Raw genomic sequence first — 23,779 nt, 5'->3', positions numbered from 1 at the left:
AAAGTCAATGAACTTTGATCAAACTTTGAAAACCATTAAGATTTTAGTTAAATAATGTTAATGATTAAGGACCGCATCCAAAGTATCAAAAAAAAAAAAGTTTGATTAAATAATTTAGATGGCTCAAGGGGAAATATGAAAAGATGAAGGGCTTCAAAAAGTGAATTACAAGAGGGGTAAAGTGAATCACAAGAGGGGTAAATTGTAAATGAACTTAATTGAGGGAGACAGACACACAGAGTAGAACAAGAAACAGCAAGGGCATCGGGAGCGTCAACACCGCCGTATCCAAGCGCTGCTAGAATCTCCGATTCTCAGTGTTATCCTCAGTACACCGCCTCTTTAAAGTGTATGCTACTTCCAACCCTTTCATTGTTTTCTTCCGTTTTACTTCCGTTTTTTTCTCAAATTTAACCTTTTTGTTAACTTTTCTTGATTACCCCCAATTATTATCAGTTAACTTTGTTTTAAACTCCAATTATCCTCAAATGAAATAATAATTGGGATGGGGGTTGTTAATTAAAGCTTAATATTGAGTTTTGAGGCCCAAATTTGTTTATGGTATCCGATTTGCGAGTTAGGGTTTGTGAAGTTTTGCGGAGTTTGTTTCAAAAGTTTATATTTTTATTTGTGACAGTAAATCTGGGTTTAGTTTGCAATTCATGTAGAAAGTTGCAGCATAAAATTTAACACTTGAAAGGTTATTTTGGTCAGACACTTAAATTTCTTTTGGTGGAAAATTGTATAAAGGTGTTAGAATTATGAATATTTTATAAATTCGAGAGCACAGAAATACCCATGATTAGTTTAGATGAATTATCTATATTATATATATCTTATCCCAGTTTGCATATGCATTTTTAACAACTGCATTGCTTGACAAGTCTAGTGGTGAATCATTTGGTTTGTACAACTGCCGAAGTGGAGAAAATTCTTAAATTCGGTGTGCCCACTGGATTAAGTGGAACTGTAAAATTTTGCCACCATATTTTTTGAAACGCTATTTTGAACTGGATTGATGGTTAGATTGGAGAATTTAGGAATGAAGATTAGGGTCGATAATTAGGTTGATGCGGTTTTCCAGTAAGCTCTTCTAATTGCATCCCGTCCACTCTGGTATTCTGGTCTCTTTGTAAGGTTATTCTTAATGTTGATAGTTGCTAGTTGCTAGCTAAGGGCTATTATTAGAGTTGGCTCATCGTACCAACTGACATGATGTCTCATTCTCGAGCTTATATTGCGTGTACCAGTATTAGCCTTTTGGCCAGGCATTTCTAAGACCAACTTCATTAACAAATTTTCCACAGGATATTTCATCCACGCGGTATTTAACTTTTGTTTTATTGGACACCATGGAAGCATACATTATTAACTATTTTTGGATTAAGATAGCTTTCTTCTCTTAATCCTCCACGCGGTATTTAACTTACGTTTTGTCAATTACATTTTATTGTTTTAAGTTATCCATCTTCTCTGTTTTTGACATTTTTTTTTACTTCCCTCTAGTCGATTTCTTTCTTGGTTAGTTTTGATGTCTAGGTCCAATATCTAGCTCCTTTATCCCGTGGTAGTACTGAAGGGTATGCGATGATATAAGTACAGCAAGTTCCCATTTTATTTTATCGGATAATGACGGAGAGAGCTATACTTCTTAGTTTTTAGCTGGTAGCTGTACACAGACGTGCACTTAAGTCTTAAGGACACGCATTGGGATGGAAAGATGTTAGTGAGGGTTGGAACCAGTTTATTAATTATGTTGTTGATGAGTTTTACTTAGTTTTGCACACTCAAAATAAAGTTCAATTATTTGAAGTATTCATTTCTTTTGTAAACCTTGCAGGTCTGGAAGAAAATAACTCGGACAAGATCAAATGCCAAGAACATTTTGATATGTACAAAGAGTGCAAGAAAAAGGAGGTATTGACGCTTTTAGATACTTAATTCCTCTGTAGTCTATTGTTTATTGTCCTTCGGAATTAAAGACTGGACATCCTATCTCAGTGCTTGAATCGTTAAATAATTGTTTTCCATCATGCCTATGAGGTTCTTTGTGACGAGAAATAAATCTAATTGGTTATTATATATTTCAATAATCTTATTGTTTGCCAACATACTCACCAACATTCTGAAGACAGAAGGCATCATCTGTTTATGTTGGTACACTGCTTGTTTCTTATATGGTTTATGTTTTTTTGTTGCAACAGAGGTTAGCTCGATTGGAGCGCAACAAGACTAGGTCACTTTTCTCTTGAAACTCTTTTTGGGATCTTCCGCTCGTATCATAAGGCGCAAAAGTTATTTTTGAGCTCATTAGGAGTGGCATTAGATTTATAGAGTGCTATACTTGATACCGAGACAAATGAATGAACTGGCCCAATTCTTTGTTATTTAGAAGCTCAGAATTTGCTTTTCATTTTGTGCCATTAGTGAAACGGTGACGAGTGATTTAGATTGTCTGCAAACAATGTTAGACTTGGTTTTCACTTCAAGTCTGGACAGTTGGTGTTTATTGTGTAGTATCTCATCTTCATTGCAGAGTTTTCACAAGAAAAGAAATAAAGGTCGTACCCAGTGCACAAGGCTCCCGCTTTATGCAGGGTCTAAAGCGGGAGCCTTGTGCACTGGGTACGACCTTTATTTCTTTTCTTGTGAAAACTCTGCAATGAAGATGAGATACTACACAATAAACACCAACTGTCCAGACTTGAAGTGAAAACCAAGTCTAACATTGTTTGCAGACAATCTAAATCACTCGTCACCGTTTCACAAGAAAAGAAATAAAAAAAAAAAAAAAAAGCTTGATCATTGTAGCCAAATCTGATTTGTGAATTCGCGTGTATTTTTGTTCGGCCACTTGTTCCACGTTTCATTGAGTAGCTTACCTGTGTATTATTCCCTGCTGTACGGGGATCATGTTCGGGCAATAATTGACGGAATCAATGGTTTGAATTCGTAGTATAGTAGCATAAACATTCTTACAGGCTGCCATGATAACTCTTTTCTATATATACACAGCTATATATAGGGTAACGTTGTCTTTCCGGCTATTTGATACTTGACATTATGGTGAGAAAATTTCTTATATGTTGTGCAGATTAGTGCCTCGTTGAAGTTTTACATTCTAATAAAACCGCTATCATTTCACCTCAATAAAGAAAAACAGAATAGTGCGTCACAATATTTGCTAGTAATGGATGGTAATTTATGCAAACCTTTATAATCATGGAGAAGCATGAGTTGGACACAAGAAATCCAGCATATGAAACATTATTTTTCAGGCACAGAAGACATCAAACATATGAGCCCAAAAGCTTCTCGAACTTCATAGAGTCACACTCTCGTTGCGTGGGGAATTATGCCATGCTCAGGCTCAACGACCATGGTATAAACTGGCGAATGCCGGTATGTTGGCGAGAGGGAGAAACTGAACTTTGACAGAATCAAAGCAAGCATCACCTTAAGTTCTGTCATCGCCCAGTGTCGGCCAACAGAGATACGAGGACCATTTCCAAATGGCATGTAAGCTTGTGGAGACTGGCAAGCCGCCATAATTCCGTTGGCAAATCTTTCTGGGTTGAACTTATGTGCGTTCGGCCCCCATAAATCTGGGTTCTGGTGTAAAAAGGGGACTTGTATTTGAAGTTGCACCCCCTTTGGAATCACAATGTTTTTGAGTGTGACAGTTTCAAGGGCCTCTCTTGTTACAAAGACTGCCGGTGCACAAAGACGCAGTACCTCCTGAATCACCATTTTTAGCTGCACAAAAATGCAAGACGGTAAGGCTCTCATTTCCTTGTGTATTTTGGAATGCACTATCTAAAATTGTAAGAGATGTAATCTGTTTGGTGACATATCACTTTCATTTTTCGAAGCATCTCATTGTTTACCGGTTTATCTCCGCAGATTTCAAGCACCTCATCATGAACACGAGCTTGCCAATCTGGATGTGCAGCTAGTAACATGAAGCTCCATGACGCAGTACTGGCAATGGTCTCATGGCCAGCAAAGAATAAAGTCTTGCAGTTATCAACAATGAACTTATTGTGTGATAGGTCATTGTAATCAGCAGAACTTTTGGCGCCCTCTAGAATCATTTGCAGCAAATCTTTCTCATTCGAAGCTTCGACGCGTTGTTTTACCAGCTTTAAAATCATTGACTCAACTTCTTTCTCTAATCTCCAAATTTCTCTATTGTCTTTGGTAGGCAACAAACTCCGCATGTGTAAGTTTATCTTACATTGCCGGTCCCAAGCCCGGATAAAGGAGGAGGGGGAGGGAGTCAGGTAGTCGACAGTCGGCACTTCTCAGTTACGTCGAATCTTTATGAAAATGAATTCAGAACGAAATCGCGTTAAAGCTAGGGCGTCACCCGTAAGTGGCGCGCTGTGTGGCCAGAGCACAGTGATAAGTGAGCAAGGGTCGCTGTATCTCCATCGGCACCCAGAAGCAGTGTTAAATGAGCAAGGGGGCCATAGAAACTTCTTTTCGAACGACTCCAATCAAAGTTGTTTGGGAGCATATGCTCTTATCAACTTTACACATGACACACAAAAGAAGTAGTTTGATCCTATTAGACGGGGGAGGGTGAAGAAGCTAGGACAGAAGGGTAGAGTTCAAGAGAGTAGAATGCGTTTAGGAGCGTGGAATATAGGAACCTTAACGGGAAAATCTATGGAAGTAGTGGAAGTTATGGTGAGGAGAAGGATAAATATTATGTGCCTAAAAGAAACTAAGTGGGTTGGTCTTAAGGCAAAGGATCTAGAAAACTCAGGGTTTAAACTTTGGTATTCGGGCACAAATAGAACGAGAAACGGTGTTGGCATCATCGTGGACAAGATCTTGACACAAGATGTTGTTGATGTCAAGAGGGTAGGAGATAGAATCATGGCAATCAAGATTGTAATAGGACAAGAACTGATCAATGTGATTAGTGTGTACGTACCTCAAGTAGGGCTGGATACGAGTTCGAAGGAGAAATTTTGGGAAGACCTTGGAGACTTGGTGCAAGGAATTGCTCAGACGGAGAAGTTATTTATAGGAGGAGATTTAAATGGACACGTGGGCGAGGAGACAGGCAACTATGGAGGTTATCATGGGGGCCATGGTTTTGGGGAGAGAAACGAGGATGGGGAAGCTATCTTGGATTTTGCAATGGTATATGATCTCTTCTTAGCCAACACATTCTTTAAGAAGAGAGAAGAACATGTGATCACCTACAAGAGTGGGTCGTCAAAAACACAAATAGATTTTCTTCTAATGAGGAAAGGGGATCGTATAACTTGTAAGGATTGCAAAGTTATACTGGGAGAGAGCTTGGCTAATCAACATCGATTGTTGGTGATGGATGTACATATCAAAAGAGTGAGAAAAAAAAACAGGACTTGGAAGTCCCCAAGGACTAGATGGTGGAATCTAAAAGGAGAAAAACAAGTCATTTTCAAAGAGAAAGTAATCACCCAGTGTGTGTGGGATAGAGAGGGGGAAGCTAGCCAAAGGTGGGATTCCATGGCTAGTTGTATCCGAAAAGTAGCAAAAGAGGTATTAGGAGAGTCCAAGGGCTTTGCTCCACACCAAAAGGAATCTTGGTGGTGGAATGAGGAGGTACAAAGAAATGTGAAGGCTAAGAAGGAATGTTGTAAAGTCTTATACAAGGATATGACCGATGAAAATGGTGAAAGGTATAGAAGAGCGAAGTAAGAGGCGAAGAAAGCTGTGAGAGAAGCTAAGTTAGCGGCTTATGACGATATGTATAAGCGACTAGATACCAAAGAAGGAGAGTTGGATATCTATAAACTAGCTAGAGCAAGGGAAAAGAAGACAAGGGACCTAAACCACGTCAGGTGCATCAAGGATGAGGATGGAAAGGTTCTTGTTACAGAGAACGCGGTCAAAGATAGATGGAGAGGTTATTTTCATAACCTTTTCAATGAAGGACATGAAAGGAGTACTTCTCTAGGGGAGTTGAGTAACTCAGAAGAGTGTAGAAACTACTCATTTTATCGTCGAATCAGGAAGGAAGAAGTGGTTGTAGTTTTGAAGAAGATGAAACATAGAAAAGCAGTAGGCCCAGACGATATACCGATCGAAGTGTGGAAAGTCTTGGGAGAGATAGGTGTAGCATGGCTCACTGACCTTTTCAATAGGATTTTGAAAACGAAGAAGATGCCAAATGAGTGGTGAAAGAGCACTTTGGTGCCTATCTACAAGAATAAGGGCGAGGTACAAAATTGCATGAACTATAGGGGTATTAAGCTAATGAGTCATACAATGAAGCTCTGGGAGAGAGTCATTGAGCATAGATTGAGGCAAGATACACGGGTTTCGGACAACCAATTCGGGTTCATGCCAGGGCGCTCAACCATGAAGGCAATCTATCTCTTACGAAGATTGATGGAAAGATATAGAGATGGGAAAAAGGATTTACACATGGTCTTTATAGATTTGGAAAAAGCGTATGATAGGGTCCCAAGAGACATTCTTTGGAGGATTTTAGAGAAGAAAGGAGTACGAGTAACATATATCCAAGCTATAAAGGATATGTATGAAGGAGCAAAGACTGCCGTAAGAAATCATGAAGGACAAACCGAAAGCTTCCCCATAACTGTAGGATTACATCAAGGCTCATCCTTAAGTCCTTACCTTTTTGCGTTGGTAATGGATGAGTTAACATGACATATTCAAGATTATATTCCTTGGTGTATGCTTTTCACAGACGATATAGTCTTGATAGATGAAACTCAGGAAGGGGTAAATGCGAAGCTTAACCTTTGGAGAGAAGTGTTGGAATCTAAAGGTATTCGCCTAAGTCGATTAAAGACAGAATATATGGAGTGCAAGTTCAATGCAAATGGAGGCCAAAATGAGTTAGGGGTGATGATCGGAGATCAGGAAATACCAAAGAGCGACCGTTTTCGCTACCTAGGATCTATTTTTCAAAAGAACGGAGAATTAGATGGAGATCTCAACCATAGAATACAAGCTGGGTGGATGAAGTGGAAGAGTGCATCCGGCGTGTTGTGTGACCGCCGTATGCCACTGAAGCTTAAGGAAAAATTTTATAGGACGGCAATAAGGCTGGCGATGCTGTATGGCACAAAATGTTGGGCGGTGAAGCATCAACACGTACACAAAATGGGTGTAGCGGAGATGAGGATGCTTCGTTAGATGTGTGGGCACACGAGAAAGGATAAGATTAGGAATGAGGATATCCGAGGTAAAGTAGGAGTAGCCGAAATTGTAGGAAAGCTGAGAGAAAATCGGTTACGGTGGTTTGGACATGTGCAAAGAAGGCCTACTGACGCTCCAGTTAGAAGATGCGACTACGGGATAGAGGTTCAGGGCCGAAGGGGTAGAGGAAGACCTAGGAAAACTTTGGAAGAAACTCTAAAAAAAGACTTAGAGTACTTGGGTCTAACGGAGGACATGACACAGGACCGAGCACAATGACGTTTTAAGATTCATATAGCCGACCCCACTCAGTGACTTGGATTTTTCAAGTCTCCAACCGAGAAGTTTTCCTCACTCGGGAAATTATGGGAACACTACCTCAACCTACATGCTCCACTCACAAAGCTTCAACATACAAGCTTCAACAAAAGAAAAATTCAAAGAACTTGTGAAGAAGGCTTTGGTGTATTTAACATAATACGTTGAAATAAAACAAAGCTTATTTATTGATATCTCCGATAAGTTACAAATATGTACATATACATGAGTCAAAATAAACAAACAAGAGGGAGACTTCACAAAGGTTGCTTAGGAGAAGTCTCAACAGTCGGTAGAGCCCCAGAAAGAGAAGGCACCGGCGAGGGATCATTCGGAGCCTCAGTACTGGACATAACCCTAGAAGGAGAAGGCATTGGAGGTTGATCATTTGGAGCTTCATTACGCGGTACAGCCCCAGAAGACGAAGGCAATAAATGCCTTTGGAACAAACCCACAAACCTCTGATGATCAAGTAAAATCTGACCATCAGATTCCTTCATCTGGTCAAGCTTCCTCTTCATGTTTGTAGCATAGTCATGTGCGAGCCGGTGTAACTGTTTATTCTCATGCTTGAGCCTTCCTGTTTGAGACTCATCACTTCAACCGCTAATGATTCAACTTGGCGGGTTCGAGTAAACAGGCTTTGGGCCATATTAGACACAGAACCTGCACACTGAACATTGAGACCCAGATAATCCTTAATAGCCAACTCATCATACCGTTTGGAAAGTAGTCTGTTATCTTTAGGAGTGAGAAGGTTCCTGGCCACCACCACAGCGGTCATATCATTCTTCATCACGGAATCCCCAACGTTAAGAGGACCAGTAGGGGATAAGAAGGATAGGCGCCATGTTGTTTGGAGAAGGCGTGGTTGCCTCTTCAACAAGGTTCAAGTCAAAACGACGGTCGGAGGGGCCAGACATTTTCAAAGGTGTTGAAGAGAGAAGAGGTCGGACAAATCAAGATATTAGAAATGCAAGAAAGGAGCTTCTACTGGTGGATATTCAAGTGTGCTTTGGAACTTAATGCCAACCTCTATAAAAATCTGCACTCGACGGAGCTTCAGAAATCGAAGAGGCGCCTGCTCAGAAATCGAAAAGGCGTTTGCTTTCTCAAAAGCTGGGCTGCTTAAAGACCAAGAAGGCTGATCTCAGAAATCGAAGAGGCGCTTGTGTTCTCAAAAGCTGGGCTGCTCAGAGACCATGAGGGCCGATCTCAAAAATCGAAAAGGCACCTGCTTTTTCAGCCTTGTCAGCACCTGTCACATGCACACTCAGCTTTGCGGAAATTACGGGCATTCTGTCGAAGATTTCTGGTGAAGTAGAAAGCACGTGAATCTTAATGTTCAATCATCCATTTTCCACACGCAACATCAGCTCATGGGTACCACATATAACTTTGCCAAAGATCTCTGACAAAGTTTAGACACGTGAAGCTTGCAGCTCCCATTACATCGCTATGACCAAGAAGGGTAAAAGAATAGCAAAGAAACAGCACTAACAAAGTTTAGACACATGAATTTTGAAGGTCTAGCTACCATATTATTACCCACAAGGGTAAAGGAACAGGACCACTGCTGGATAATTGGAAAGTCCCTGTGTGTCAACCTCTATGCTCCGTGGCAAGGTAGACTAGCAAACATGCCCAACCTTTACTCACATTCGAGAAAGCACTCCTAACAAGATTGCTTGCTCCAAGATCGAAGAGACACCGCCCTCTGAATCTCGAGAGCCAGACTCCCAACATGATTACTTTCTCAAAAATTGAAGAGACACCGCTCTCCGAATCTCGAGAGCCAGACTCCCAGCAGGATTGCTTTCTCAAAAATCGAAAAGGCACCGTTCTCCGAATCTCGAGAGCCAGACCCTCGACAGGATTGCTTGTTCGAAAATCGAAGAGGCATCGCTTTCTCAACTTCGAGAGCCAAATCTCTTTGGATAAAGCTTGTCTGTAATCTTCACACGCAACATCAGCTTTCCAGATACCACAGATCACTTTTTCAAAGTGCTCTGACAGAGTTAAAACACGTGAAGCTGACAGCTCCCATTATCGTGCTATGACCAAGCAGGGTAAAGGAATAGCATTACTACTTGTTGTTAGGGAGACTCCTATATATGTTGACCTTCATCCTCAACGGACAGGCAGACTTGCAAAAATGCTCAACCTTTCTTCATATCTGAGAGGGCACTCCCAATGAAGCCTCTCGAAATACTCAACTTTCTTTCCCCCCGATAATACCTTTACAAACAAGCTACACCAGAGCAAGAATATCTCATATCATCAGGGTTAAAAGGAAGAGTATCCCATATCATGCTTTTTCTCTGTCTTTTCCTTTGGCCTTGTTCTTACCTGCAAAACAAGGAGAAAGAGAGTAATCAGTCAGCACTTAGAATCAAGCTTCCAGTCAGGAACTGACTGCCTGGAACCTTTTACCTGGCATTGCTCTCGAGTACTCATCTTCAACATCTTATGCTTCCAGAGAAGATACTACATCTGTCTGAGGGACAAATGGGGCAAGTGAGAAGGATACAAGGAAGCATGTGGAGACAAGCGTAACAGAACACGTGTCGATACATCCACTACTTTGTTAACAGAAAAAGTATCCCCTATTAGCAGGGTCGAACGTACTCTGGATTTGATGGACTTTTTTTGACCCTCAAATTCTTCAGTCGACCTTAAACTCTGGAGGAAACCAGAAAACCCTCCAGCCCAGTTCAAGAATAAGCATGTAGAAAATTACTTCTTCAAAAGCAAAAGTATCTCATATCATCTCTTCTTCTTTTTCTTCTCTTTATCCTTTATGCTGCCTGCAAGATAGGGAGAATGAGAACAATCAGCCGGAACTCGAAATCAAATTTATGATCTGGAACTGATTGCTTGGAGCTCTGATTGCTTACCTTGTCTGTCACCTCTTTCAGCAGATCCCCTAGCTCGGCGACTTGGGGGACTCCTACTACATGGTTTGTATCGCGTTTGACCAAGCCTGAAACTACAAGTAAGCTTCAAGTGAAATTGATACATTACCTTGTGCATCTCCACCAGTTAAAGATACCACCCCTGGATGGAGGAAGAGTACTTCTAGAGAAGATGCCACATCTACCTATGAGACAGATAAGGCAAGTGAAGACGATACCACACTTCGGTACTTAGAAGTTTCGTGATTACGAGATCATTCTCCCACAATATTTCCAAATGTCATTTGTACTAAATCATTCACTTGTACTCACTAAAGGAGAGCTTGAACCTATGTACTTGTGTAAATCCTTCACAATTAATGAGAACTCCTCTACTCCGTGGACGTAGCCAATCTGGGTGAACCACGTACATCTTTTGTTTGCTTTCCTGTCTCTATCCATTTACATACTTATCAACACTAATGACCGGAGCAATCTAGGGAAGATCACAAACTTAATACTTTCTGTTGTACCAAAGTCCTCATTGATTATGTGCATCAACAATCCTTAAGTCCTTACCTTTTTGCGTTGGTAATGGATGAGTTAACAGGACATATTCAAGATGATATTCCTTGGTGTATGCTTTTCGCAAATGATATAGTGTTGATAGTTGAAACTCAGGAAGGGGTAAATGTGAAGCTTAACCTTTGGAGAGAAGTGTTGGAATCTAAAGGTCTTCGCCTAAGCCGATCAAAGACAGAATATATGGAGTGTAAGTTCAGTGCAAACGGAGGCCAAAATGAGTTAGGGGTGAGGATCAAAGATCAGGAAATTCTAAAGAGCGATCGTTTTCACTACCTAGGATCTATCTTGCAAAAGAACGGAGAATTAGATGGAGATCTTAACCATAGAATACAAGCTGGATGGATGAAGTGGAAGAGTGCATCTGGCGTGTTATGTGACCGTTGTAGGCCATTGAAGCTCAAGGGAAAATTTTATAGGACGGCAATAAGGCCGGCGATGTTGTATGGCACAAAATGTTGGGCGGTGAAGCATCAACACGTACACAAAATAGGTGTAGCGGAGATGAGGATGCTTCGTTGGATGTGTGGGCACACGAGAAAGGATAAGATTAGGAATGAGGATATCTGAGGTAAAGTAGGAGTAGCCGAAATTGAAGGAAAGATGGGAGAAAATCGGTTACGGTGGTTTGGACATGTGCAAAGAAGGCCTAATGACGCTCCGGTTCGAAGATGTGACTACGAGACAGAGTTTGAGGGCCGAAGGGGTAGGGGAAGACCTATGAAAACTTTGGAAGAGACCCTAAGAAAAGACCTAGAGTACTTGGATCTAACGGAGGACATGACAAAACCGAGCGCAATGGCGTTTTAGGATTCATAAAGCCGACCCCACTTAGTGGGAAAAGGCTTTGTTGTTGTTGTTGTTGTCTTTGGTAGGCAACAATCTAATCTATCACCATGGTGTAAGAAGAAATCAAAGGTAGAGAGCATAACTAATGAGCAGATAACCATTTCGTTTTTAGTTTTTAGTTATTGTTGTTTTTTTATATTTTAATTTAATTGAAATCTTATTTGGTAACTATTTTCAGTTTTCACTTTTCAAAAAAATGAAATTTGAAAACCAAAAAAATACTGCTTTATTGATTTTTCAGAATTTTGCGTTGAATTTTCACTTTTTGGTAGTTTCCAAACAAGATTTAAGTATTCAATTTTCAAAAAAGTGAAAACTAGAAATTAAATATTGAAAACGAAATGGTTATCAAATGACTAACTTTTCACTTTTTGGTTTTTCAGGTTTTCAGTTTTTTTAAAACTAAAAGTATTTACCAAACAAAATTTTAGTTCTCAGAAGAGTGAAAACTCAAAACCAAAAACTAAAAAGTAAAAATTGAAAATTGAAAGCGAAATGGTTATCAAATGACTCCTAAGCAAACATGTTATGAAATACCGTACCTAAAACCAGGAATCCCCATCATTCCCTTATTCACAACTTTCTTCAGAGCCCTAAATTTTACGAAAATTTCTTTTCCTTCATGGTAACTGCTCTGAAAACAAGCTCTCGCGATTATATCTGAGGATAAGTTTCTCAAATTCTGATCCACTCTAAGTCCTCCCTTACTTTCGATTTCAGTTTCCCAACTTCTTAGCTTCAGGGTTGCAGACTCAACCATTACGTCCATCATGCCCTTAGATAAAGAGTTGCACGATTATTTGTATTTGAATTGAAAGCATTAAAAGTAGATGCTTTAAAATGTTTCGTAAATAAAATTCGAACTATATTCACGGTTAAAGATGATTCAAAGTAAGGGACTTTTAGCTCAAGTAGTAAAAGTTAAGAGCATTTGCTTTTGTCCTTGAGGTCAAGGATGGAGGCAGCTATGGCCTACTGGGGGCAGCTGCCCCCATTGAAGTTTCGTGTAAAAGAAAAAATCACGATACTTATATAATTTGAATTTATTGTATTAAAATACTTTAACATTAGTTGAAATTTTTAATTAATATGTATGAAAAACTATAATTGTGAAAAGATGTCTACAAGTTGGCTTAATGAAATTTGAGAAGAAAAAGAAAGGCAATGAAATTATAGAAGACACTCTTCTAGCACGATTTTTTCTCCCTCAAGAATAACTGGAGGTTAAGGTCGCCCCCCCACTAAAGAAAGTTTCTAACTCCGTCCTTGCTTGAGGTCTTTGGTTCGAATCCCCCCTCCACCAATATCACTTGTATATATATAAAAAAAATATTGTCCAGCATTTTGATAGTTTAAAATATACCTTAACTAGCTCGGGAGCATTGATTTTCCTTTGATGTGCCCAAATTATGCCATTCAATGATAAAAGGCCCTGCCCGAAAAGTGTCCCCCCGATCGTCGAAGTTAACGAAGACACGCCTAAGTTTAAGGACTTGCAAGGCCGATTTCCTTCAGCACTTCTACATCTGTTATGCATAATCACTGTTTGTGTGCGAGTCCACACACATATATTTGCCCTGCAACAAAGACCTTATACTAAATCAATATCTTTGACGCCGAAGGAAAAGAAATGGAGCCCAATAGTTCCTTCCTAAATCCTAACACCAAGTTTGAACGAATATTGTTTATATCAATATATGTTTCTTAAAGTTTAATCATGTACAACAATTGCAATGAATATTTGAGTTATTTGTGTGATACTTTTTCTTTCCTGATGAAGCATCATCTTAACAAGGAATAAGCAAATTAAGCCAAGTAGCTCTTTGTCCAGAAATATTTCTCGTTTCAATGTTAAAAAGTATGTTAGATAAGCAACATAGCGCTTACCATATTCGTTTCGCCATTGCTCTATGTAGGGGAAGAGTTTTGAGGGCCATTCATGGGAAATAATAGAAATTCTCAAAATTCCCTGAAAGTTTGTTGGCATGAGGGTTCAAACCCCTACGCTCCAGTTAGAAAAGCTTTAATCAACCCAACTTGTCAACAAGTTTTGTTTTGTTATGATTGTATGGCTAAACTATTTACAAAGATTGAAATCTATAGTCTTTTGTGGAATTAGAAATCAACAAAGCCCTAGCCACTAGCAGTAGCAGCCGCACTTTTTCATTCCCCTCTTATCTCTCTCGTCCCCTGCATGTAGACTAGGGGTGGGCACGGGCCGGGGATTACATTTTTTAATATAAGAACCAGACCTTACCCGACCCAGTTGAAACGGGCCGGTTCGGGCTGGGTCCACGGGTCCATGGGTGTTTTTATTTTATTTATTTATTTTCTTCTCTTCTTCTTTAACTCTCTGGATCGTTCTGTGAATCGGACCATCACCTTCTTCCCGGACATCCTCGTCTCAGTCATCTTCTTGTCGAGCTTCCTCGTCGTGGTTTTGAGCAGCCACTCCGTGCAGTGGCGGTGGATGCTACAACGCTAGTCCTTATGGCCGAGTCCAAACTGTGTCCCAAACTAGAAGAGTAGCTCCCACCACCACCTTTGGCTGCGCCGCTCGAAATCGAACACGAAGAGGCCTACAACTGCCCATCTCCACCGCTAACTCTCCATATCAGTAATCATTCACCTTACATTAGCTTCACATTGATCAAATCCAATGAATACCTAAATAAAAAAAAATTGAATTGCAGAAGAAAAATTAAAAACCCTAACCCATTGATCAAACCCCTAAATCAGTAACCCTAGGCCCTAAAACAACACAATTGACCCCAACCCCCAAATCAAAAAAACCCTAACCCAACCAAATCCCTAAATTCTGAAACCCTAGAATCAAACCAAATTTTGATCCCAGGCCTTGAGATCGTCCTCGGAGATCTTCTTGTCGGGCTTGGCGGCGTCAACATGCCTTTGTCGGCGCAATCGTCCTCGATCATGTGCTTGATGGTCTGCGACTCCAGCGCCACCGCCTCCTTGACCTCGAACGACTTATCATTCGAGCTCTTGAGGGTGATCTTTTTTTACGACGACGACATGGTTGGTGACGGTGAGACTTGAGAAGGGTGACTGGTGAGATTGGGTTGTTGCTCCATTCCTCGCAACGCCATCAATTGTCGATTGATTGGGTTACTGATAAGGCACTGACTTTGGAGAGAGACTGTGGGAGATGAAATCGAGTTCGAAGACTCGAGTCGAGTGACAAAGTCGAGGTCAATGACGAGGAAACCTAAAACTAACAGTTAAGATTAGATGGAGAGATGCTTTCTTCAATCTCGTTCGTCCATTTCAATTGCAAAAGGGCCGGTCCGGGTACCCGCAGTTCCTATCCTTCTAGAACCAGCCCGAACTGAAAATTACAAAGGCCCACCCTGCCCCGCCTTGTTTCTCTTTTTTAAAATTAAGAACCAGCCCGAACCTTGATTAACCACCCCGACATGTGGTTCCTATACCCGTTTGCCACCCCTACTCTAGACCCCCTCCATGTCCCTGCCTCAAATTTCTCCATTCTTCTCCATAACTCGCAGCCAGCCCTCCATTCAGCCCGATAGCCCACTCTCGTCGTCTCTCCGTCTCGCCGTCTCGACAACCCACCCACAGCCCTATGAAATCTAAGTTATAATTTCTTCATGATGGGTCGCTCCATTTCTTGATCTTCTCACTCCTGGCTGAGATCCCCAGTCTCTCTTATTTATTTTGTCGATTTATGGGTTTTTTTTAAGGTAAATTCCAGAGAGGGAGATTGAAAATTTGGTGTAAATTTATGGGTTGTTGTTTTGGTTCGTATCGCAGATTTGTTCGATTTTTCTGTTCTGGGTTTGTTAGTTATTTGAATTTCAGATGAATGAATGTAATTATTGCTGTGAGTTGTGGATTAAGATAGTAGTTTGATCGATTATGTGCTTGTGTTGCAGATTGATTTCTTTCCAGATTCGTTTCTTTACCAATTTCTAGATTTATTTATTTATGAATTTTCAGATTTTAAAAAAAAAAAAAAAACCTTGAAAAAAACCGAATCAGACTGAAATCAAACCGAAAAAAATCTAAACCGAACAAAAAAAATTGACAGAAAACCGAACCGAACAAAATCGAACAGTGATTTTGATTTGATTTTCAGTTTCGGCCAAAAATTGAACCAAACAAAACCGAAGCTAGCCCTATGGGAGTGTATGTCAACTATTTAAGATTGAATACATACGCAGGGGCAAATGGGCAAAAATTAATCCATTCGTTGTGGAACATGGCAGGTTAACTTTTTTATGATAATAAGAAAATTGCTCAAATGTGGAAAAGCAAGGCCTTTCTAAAAAAAAAAAATATATTTTAAATTTTTAATAAACTAGCCTCACATGACGTGGTGGAAGATAGAGCTTTTTTATTTTATTTATTTATTTTTTAAGGTAATTTAGTAAAAAGTCAATAAAAACTTTACTATTTAGTCATATATCAATGACATGTTTTTGTTTTGAACTTAATCAATGACATATTTTTATTAATTAGACTTAGGTCAATGATGAGTGCCACATGTGCTTTAAGTCATTATATGTAGTTAAAATTTGACTCTTTTATCTTTCTCTCTTTTCTCTTTATGAATGCTACATGGTCTTCTCAATCTCAACAAAGTCCACCAATATCCCAGTAGTAAAACCGAGACCCCAGGTTATGAACTAGAACTCAGACTTCTACCTCCATATTTTCTGGCGAAGCTTCGTGATTTTCCGACTAGTTAAGGGTTGGGAACTCATGAACTTTTTCCTTTTTATGGTTCTGATCTTATGCCAGAGTTTGAATGTGAAAATCTGTTTGATTTGGTGAAGGTTAAACGAAAATCAACTCAGAGAAACTTTCCCCAATTTCTGATGAAAGGCCGGTGAGGTTGCAGGTATTTTCCAGCCAACTCCAGCTAACTCCAGCCATGGCTTAGCCTCAATTATGTATATTTCTATTCCTTACCTCTTGAGCTTTATTTTGGCTTTTGAATCTTTGAATATGGTTGAGAAATGAATCCGTTATGGCCATTTGAAGTTTTCTGGCCACCTCCCCTCGATTCTAGTCACCTCCCCTGCGATTCCAGTCTCTTCTTCGTTGGTTTTCGATATGAATTCACATAACAAGAAACAGACACTGCGTTGTAGTGGTTGAATCCACAAACCTATTTGAATCTTAATGCACCATCATAGAATAGGAAACTGACACTGCAACGAAGTGTCTGAATCCACAGAACTGAAAACAGACACTACGTTGCAGTGTCTGAATCCACAAACCTGTTTGAATCTTAATGCTTAATCACAGAACAGGAAATAGACACTACAACGAAGTGTCTAAATTCACAAAATAAGAAACAGACATTGCGTTGCAGTGTCTAAATCCACAAATCTATTTGAATCTCAAAGCACAATCACAAAATAGTAAACAGACACTGCAATGAAATGTCTGAATCCATAGAATAAAAAACAGACACTGCAATGCAAACATATTTGAATTTGAATGCACAATCATAGAACAAGAAATAGACACTACAACAAAGTGTCTGAATCCACAAACCTATTTTAATCTGAATGCACAATCACAGAACGGGAAACAGACACTGCAATGAAGTGTCTGAATCCACAAACCTATTTGAATCTTAATGCACAATCATAGAACAGGAAATAGACATTGCGTTGCAATGTCCGAAAAATGGAGGTATGTGATTGTGCATTAAGATTCAAATAGGTTTGTGGAGGGAGGTTTTTTCTTTATATGATACTGTCCCTACTTAACCACCTGCACAATCCTCAGGTGTGGGGTAATTCTATTTAAAGTGCTTTCTCTCCTCCCTCTTGGCCAATGTGGGACAATGGGTGTTCCAACACTTCCCCCCCCACGTGAGACCCCATTTTATGGATCACATGTGGAGATCCACACATCGGCAACCACGTAGAGCCCAGTGAGGGCTCACCCATCATGTGGGGCCAAATGGGGACCCACACAATCACGTGGCATCTTTGGCCTACGTGGAGCCATGTCGGGACTGACCCATCACGCCAAGCCAAACAAGAGGGACCCATCTAATCACGTGGCAATATGGGCCTGTCCCCTGTCTCTAATACCATGTAGAATTTTTCAGGTCGACGGGCCAAGGGCCCATTCCAACAACACCGATACTATCCCCACTTAACCACCTGCACAATCCTCAGGTGTGGAGTTTTATCACAAAAGATCTCGATGTTAGTTAGAGTGGGGTAATTCTATTTAAAGTGTTTTCTCTCTTCCCTATTGACCGATGTGGGATAATGGATGTTCCAAGACGCTAACATAATTATCTTTACTGCTCAATAAACTTACATTTAAAAAACACAACAACCTTACTAAAGAAACTGTTTGCGGGTCCATTCTCGGGAAATGGCCTATATTTTCTTCAAGGTTCAAACACACTTTTCCCAAAAGTGGCGTTGCAAACCAACCTTTCCAGATGCAATACTGAACACGAATTCCAAGCCTTATGCAGAAATTCAAACGTGCACTCTAAGCAGTATTATATATATCATGTACTATTATTAGTAGAGGTGCCCAGAAAAAAAAAATACAAAATATGATTACAGAAAATCTGTTTGTTGAACCATGCATCAGAGAAATAAGATTACAAAAACTGCTTTGATAAATCAATCTATGAGTCTGATAAATCTAGAAAGTGCAGTGGCAGATAAAAGGTTCAACTTCCATTTGATGCAATCAACAAAGGGCATGGATTAGCCTTTCCCAGAAAGTCAATGACAGAAAAACTACAATTATTGGGGCCTTCAAATCATTATGAAACAGTTATCATATTCTAAGGGTTTAGTTGTATTATCCTATAAATCCGTATGATGATAATTCACATGTAAATTCAATCAATTAGATAATATTCGTATGTATCAAACACATATATCAATAAACAAAGCAGTAAATAGAAAAAGAGTCAGAAATAATCTGACATGTGATATCAAGAGAGGCATGTTGTCACTGTCCTAAAGCTGTACAACTCCAAGATACAATTGTTGATACTCAGTGCTAATCCATAAGTATGATTATGGCAGACAGGGTGCCAAGTAGTGATTAGTAGCCCATTAATGATGAAGATGTGTAGAAGGATTATATGAGATATATATGAGTACTACAGTAGGGAGAGTAGGAAAACAATTGAGTGTATTTTAACATTTTGAGGAGTTCCCTATTTATAAAACTCTATATGATTGTAAACACAAAAATTTTGTATCGAATGAAACAAGAACACGTGTACAAAGTAGATTTGTATTGATAAATTTGTACGGTTACAATCTCTGTTTACAATTTTCCTTTGATTCAGTCTTCAAATTTATGTAGATGCATAGGTTATTGATCCAAGGGTCACGATGACTTGATCTCAGACTAACGATTGGACGATTGCTTCAAGTTTTGAGCTTGAAACAATGCATAAATAGTCTTCACCTCAGGTTTAGCGCTGCAACAAAGGTAGAGTTGATGTAGGACCTTGTTGGCTTGATCTTGAATCGAACGTCTTTACAAGTTTTAAGATTGTAACAAAGTCTTGAAGGAATTGGCACAATTGCTTGTTGATTCTTCAAGGGAACGCTTTGGCTTTGGTCGAATGAAAGCTTCGGCTTTGGTTGTACGTTCTTTGAAAAGAGCTTTGGTAGCATATTAGTCTTCAAAGATTTGGTGTAGTGGTTCATCTAGATGTAGAATTTCGGCCCTTTAATGTAGAAATTGTCGACCTTTATGCTTGTCTGAAGACCTTGTATTTATAGACTTCTCAAAGCTTGCCTTTAGATGGATTTGGCTTTGATTTATGTCTTGATTAGTCCATGGGAGAATTTAGGCATGTTTTGTGTCTTAATTTCAGCCATTTTCCCTTGCTTGGCCGAAATCTATAGGGCTTTCTTGCCTATTTTGCGAGCAATCTTTCATTCTTGCTTGTTTTGTTAAGTTGGTTTAGCTTTCTTGCTGGTTATGAGAGCAATTTGGGCCCTTTGCCAATTTTAAGGAGATTTCTTCCTTTGGGCCGAATTTTGGGGAAGTTTTGATCTTCCTTTGCTTGATTTGTGCCACATGTCATTGATGACTTGTCCATTTGTGATAAGTCATATGCCATGTGGAGCTTTGTGATGCATCATTTGCATGCAACGAAATCTACATGTCTACAAATGCCCCACTTCAAGGTACGTTGTACGCATGTGCTTGTCACATGTAGGAAACGTGTTTTGAAGTTCTGCAATGTGAATGTTCTAACCCAAGGGTCGTCGAGACTTGATGTTGAATTAGTTTACTTCTTCAAGGGTCGTAGAGGCGTACTTCTTGAATTGAAATGATCAATATCGTCAAGGGCCGTTGAGGCGTATTTTTTGGACGAAACATTTCTTCAAGGGTCGTAGAAGCTTGATTTTGAGTGAAAATGAAATTTTTTCTTCAAGGGCCATGGAGGCTTGATCTTGAATCAAATGAAAACGTTCTTCAAGGGTCGTAGATGCTTGATCTTGGAAGGAAAAAAACAATATTTCAAGGGCCGTAGATACTTGATCTTGAAAGAAATGAAATTTTTACTTCTTTTTGTTGGAATGTACTTCCTTCTTTTGATTTTTCTTTTGGTATTTGGTATGTATTCTCCCTATAGCAGTAGGAAGCAATTGACCCTTATTTATAGGAAAATTGGGTGTGTGTTTTTGTCACAAAACCTTTTTGTCGTGCACTGTCTGCTGCTACTTGCCGTGCCTTTTGTTATGGTTTCTTGTCGTGCCTTGTTGTTGCTTAAAGCTTGTTGCAGTGCATCACTTTTTACCGCGTGGTGCTTGTGCAAAAGACTACAGTGGGGTTTCGCTGTGTAGTGCCTTTTGGCCACAGTTTTCCCTCTGTGGTGACGTTGTCTTGTAGTGCAAGAAACTGCTTGCGTATGTAGTGTGATTGCATAGCACTTTGGTTTTCTTTGCTACTGTAGCGTGTTTTGAAGGACAATCTTGTAGTTGCCCTCTTTGCTATACTGCTCAAGCTTTTTGTGGCTGATTTCTTCTCATTGTTGTGACTTTGTCATCGTCATCCTTAAACACTTACGAGGTTTGTCTCACAAGTCTCTTGCTTTAGTGAAGCAATCTTTTTTTTTCTTTGTCGTCCCACCTTAGCTTATGTTGTCTTTTTTTTTCTTTTTTTTTTCTTTGCAGCCATGGTATTTTTCAATGCTTTAAGAGCAATATCATCAATATTCTTGTGAAGGAAGGCGATTCACAAGATAGGGGAACAATGTTGAAACTTTGTGTGTCGTTCATTGGCCCTAAGGCACTTGTTCTTCCTGCAAAAGACAACTCAATGCATATTAAGTAGTGGTATTCTGAAGTATCTTGGGAGGTAACAGATTTTGGTCGACCCAATAGGAAGAAAGCGTGTATGTCGAGGATTCTTGTCTTGAATCCTTCGCACCATGTTCATGACAATTCACCGACTTTGTTTGAGCTTATTGGTGATCGTATTTGTAGTGGAGCTATGATTTGGAATAACACATTGTCGACTACTGGAGAAGTCATATTTGTTTTTGCTCATTTTGTAATGCGACTTTGTAGCTGAATTCTTCCTTTGAAGAAATAAAGTATTCACATTCTAGAATTTGCTCTTTATTCTTCAAAGTTTTTGTGTTTTTGTTGATGATGTGGCTATACTTGAAGTTTTGAAGTTTCCAGTTGCCTACGTACCGTAGGATGAGGAGGGATCAAGTAATGATGTAGTTCAAAGGAATGATGAATTTTTTTTATGGTTTTGACGGTTTTGTTGGTGATTTTGCCGTACATAATTTTTGCTCATTTTGATGGTGATGATGTAGCGAGACACACCATATCGGTGGACGATATGCTCCTTGATGAAACGGACGACAATTTCCTTCTTGACTTCCCTTAGGGGTACGGCTTTAGCCTACTTGGAAAAGTAATTTGTTGTGGCTAGGATGTAAGCTTCTCCTGCATATGACTTTGGTTTGATTAGTCCTACGATGTCCAATCCCCATGCATCGAACGACCATGAAGCAACTGTAAAGTGTAATGGCTCAAGCGATTGATGTATAAAGTTGGCGTGGAATTGGCAGGCTTGGCACCTTTTGGCATACTCCAGGCAATCCTTCACCATGCTTGGCCAATAGTAACCCATTATTTTGAGCTAGAAATATAGTTTTGGTCCAGACTGATACATCCCGTATAAGCCTGAGTGTGCTTCTTTGGCTTGATTGGCTTTTTCCTCACCTAGGCATCTCAAAAGTACTCATTCAAAACATCATTGGTAGAGTGTTTCTTTGTCTTAGAGGAAGCGAGGTGCTCGTCAATGTATTTCAAAGCGGTGTCTAGGATCGTCAGGAAGCTTTCTATGCTCTAAGTAGTCGATCAGCGGCTGTCTCCACTCTTCAATATGGACTGGAAGTACTGAGATGACATTTGTATCATCTATTAACATTTCAGGGATGAGTGATATCACCCATCTTTGGCAACTAGTACGTTCGCAACTTCGTTTTCTCCTAGCATCATGCTTAAGGCTAGGTTAGCAAGAGCATCCACCATTTGATTTTCTTTTCTCGACACATGTTCTATCGTCACAGCCTCAAATTTTTGTAGCAGTTGGATTGCTAGCCAAAAATATGGGACAAGATCATTTTTCCTTACTTCATATTCAGTCAAGAGTTGATTGATTATGAGCTTGGAGTCGCCATACACTTCTAGCATTGTGATCTCCATGTCGATCGCTAACTCGCTTAGTCGGTGATATTGTTGGAGCACAACTCGCTTAGTCGGAAGGAAAAGGGTAGTACTTATCTTTGTGGCGATATGAATACTACTCATGCCCCCACTCCGTCCATTCATATGGATCTATCGAAGAACATTATCCATGTCGAGAAGATGTTGATGTAGAACACCTCCTTGCTGGCAAGTCATCCAAGATTTTCCAATCAGCTGGGATTGGATGATCGGCAAGGAAGTTCTCTAGGGCTTGTCCTTTGACAACATTAGCTAAGACATAGATGATCTCATATTGATTAAGAAGCAACACCCATTTAGCTAGTCTCCCTGTCAGGATAGGTTTGGACATAACGTACTTGACTGGGTTGGCTTTATCAACCAAGTGGATGGTGTAAGCATGCATGTAATGTCTAAGCTTTTGGATGGCAAAGACTAGGGAAATACACATCTTCTCGATCGGTGAGTATTTGAGCTCGGCACCAGTGAGAGTCCTACTTAGGTAGTAGAGTGCTATTTCCTTTTGGTCTTCATTTTCTTGTGCCAAGAGTGCTCCAATTGAACCTTCTTGTGCAGTAATGTATAGGATGAGCGGTTTTCCAGGCACAGGTGCTTCTAAGATAAGTGGGCTTGCCAGGTACCTTTTTATGCTTTCGAAGGCATTGCGACACACGTCATCCCATATGAATGGAGCGTCATTCTTCATGAATCGACTGAAGGGTTGATAGAATCTAGCAAGGTTAGAGATGAAACGCCTAATGAAGTCTAGTCGTCCTTGTAGACTTTTCAACTCGTGTAGATTCCTTGGCTTGGGCATGCTTTGAATGGCCTTAATCTTTAATTGGTCCACTTCAATGCCACGGTGCTTGACAATGAAGCCAAGGAACTTCCTAGAGGTCACGCCAAATGCACACTTCAACAGGTTCATTTAGAGGTTGCAGTGCCGTAGTTTGTCGAACACCCTTCGTAAATCCTTCAAGTGATTGAATTTCTTCTTGGTCTTGACAACTACATTGTCTATATAACATTCTATGTTTTTGTGTAGCATGTCGTTGAAGATCTTCTGCATTGCGCATTAATATGTAGCCAGCATTCTTTAAGCTAAATGGCATTACCTTGTAGCAGTAGATACCTTTTGGAGTGCGGAAGGTTGTTAGTTCCTCATCTTCGGGTGCTATGCTAATTTAATTGTACCCAGAGGAGCCGTCCCTTAATGATAATGCCTCGTGGCCAGTGGTCACATCGACC

The 23,779-nt window shown here is 40.0% G+C and overlaps 1 protein-coding gene and 1 long non-coding RNA gene across 2 annotated transcripts; both read left to right on the top strand.

Annotated features, from left to right (window-relative positions):
- Positions 1-222: 222 nt before the first annotated feature.
- LOC103412072 (cytochrome c oxidase-assembly factor COX23, mitochondrial-like) lies at positions 223-2,958 on the top strand (the record flags this gene model as incomplete). The annotated part of the gene is made up of 4 exons (XM_029104859.2): positions 223-349; positions 1,841-1,917; positions 2,205-2,561; positions 2,798-2,958. Coding segments are annotated over 3 exons (252 nt in total), but the record flags the coding sequence as incomplete, so codon positions are not given.
- Positions 2,959-3,088: 130 nt separating this feature from the next.
- LOC114826004 (uncharacterized) lies at positions 3,089-4,119 on the top strand. The gene is made up of 3 exons (XR_011582692.1): positions 3,089-3,197; positions 3,279-3,776; positions 3,904-4,119. It is a non-coding gene; the product is annotated as an uncharacterized lncRNA (long non-coding RNA).
- The last annotated feature ends 19,660 nt before the right edge of the window (positions 4,120-23,779 follow it).

The sequence above is a fragment of the Malus domestica genome, chromosome 07 (assembly GCF_042453785.1).
Source record: "Malus domestica chromosome 07, GDT2T_hap1".
NCBI classification, from domain to species: Eukaryota; Viridiplantae; Streptophyta; class Magnoliopsida; order Rosales; family Rosaceae; genus Malus; species Malus domestica.
Note: the sequence above shows the minus strand (reverse complement) of the source record. Positions and strands in the feature narration are given on the sequence as shown.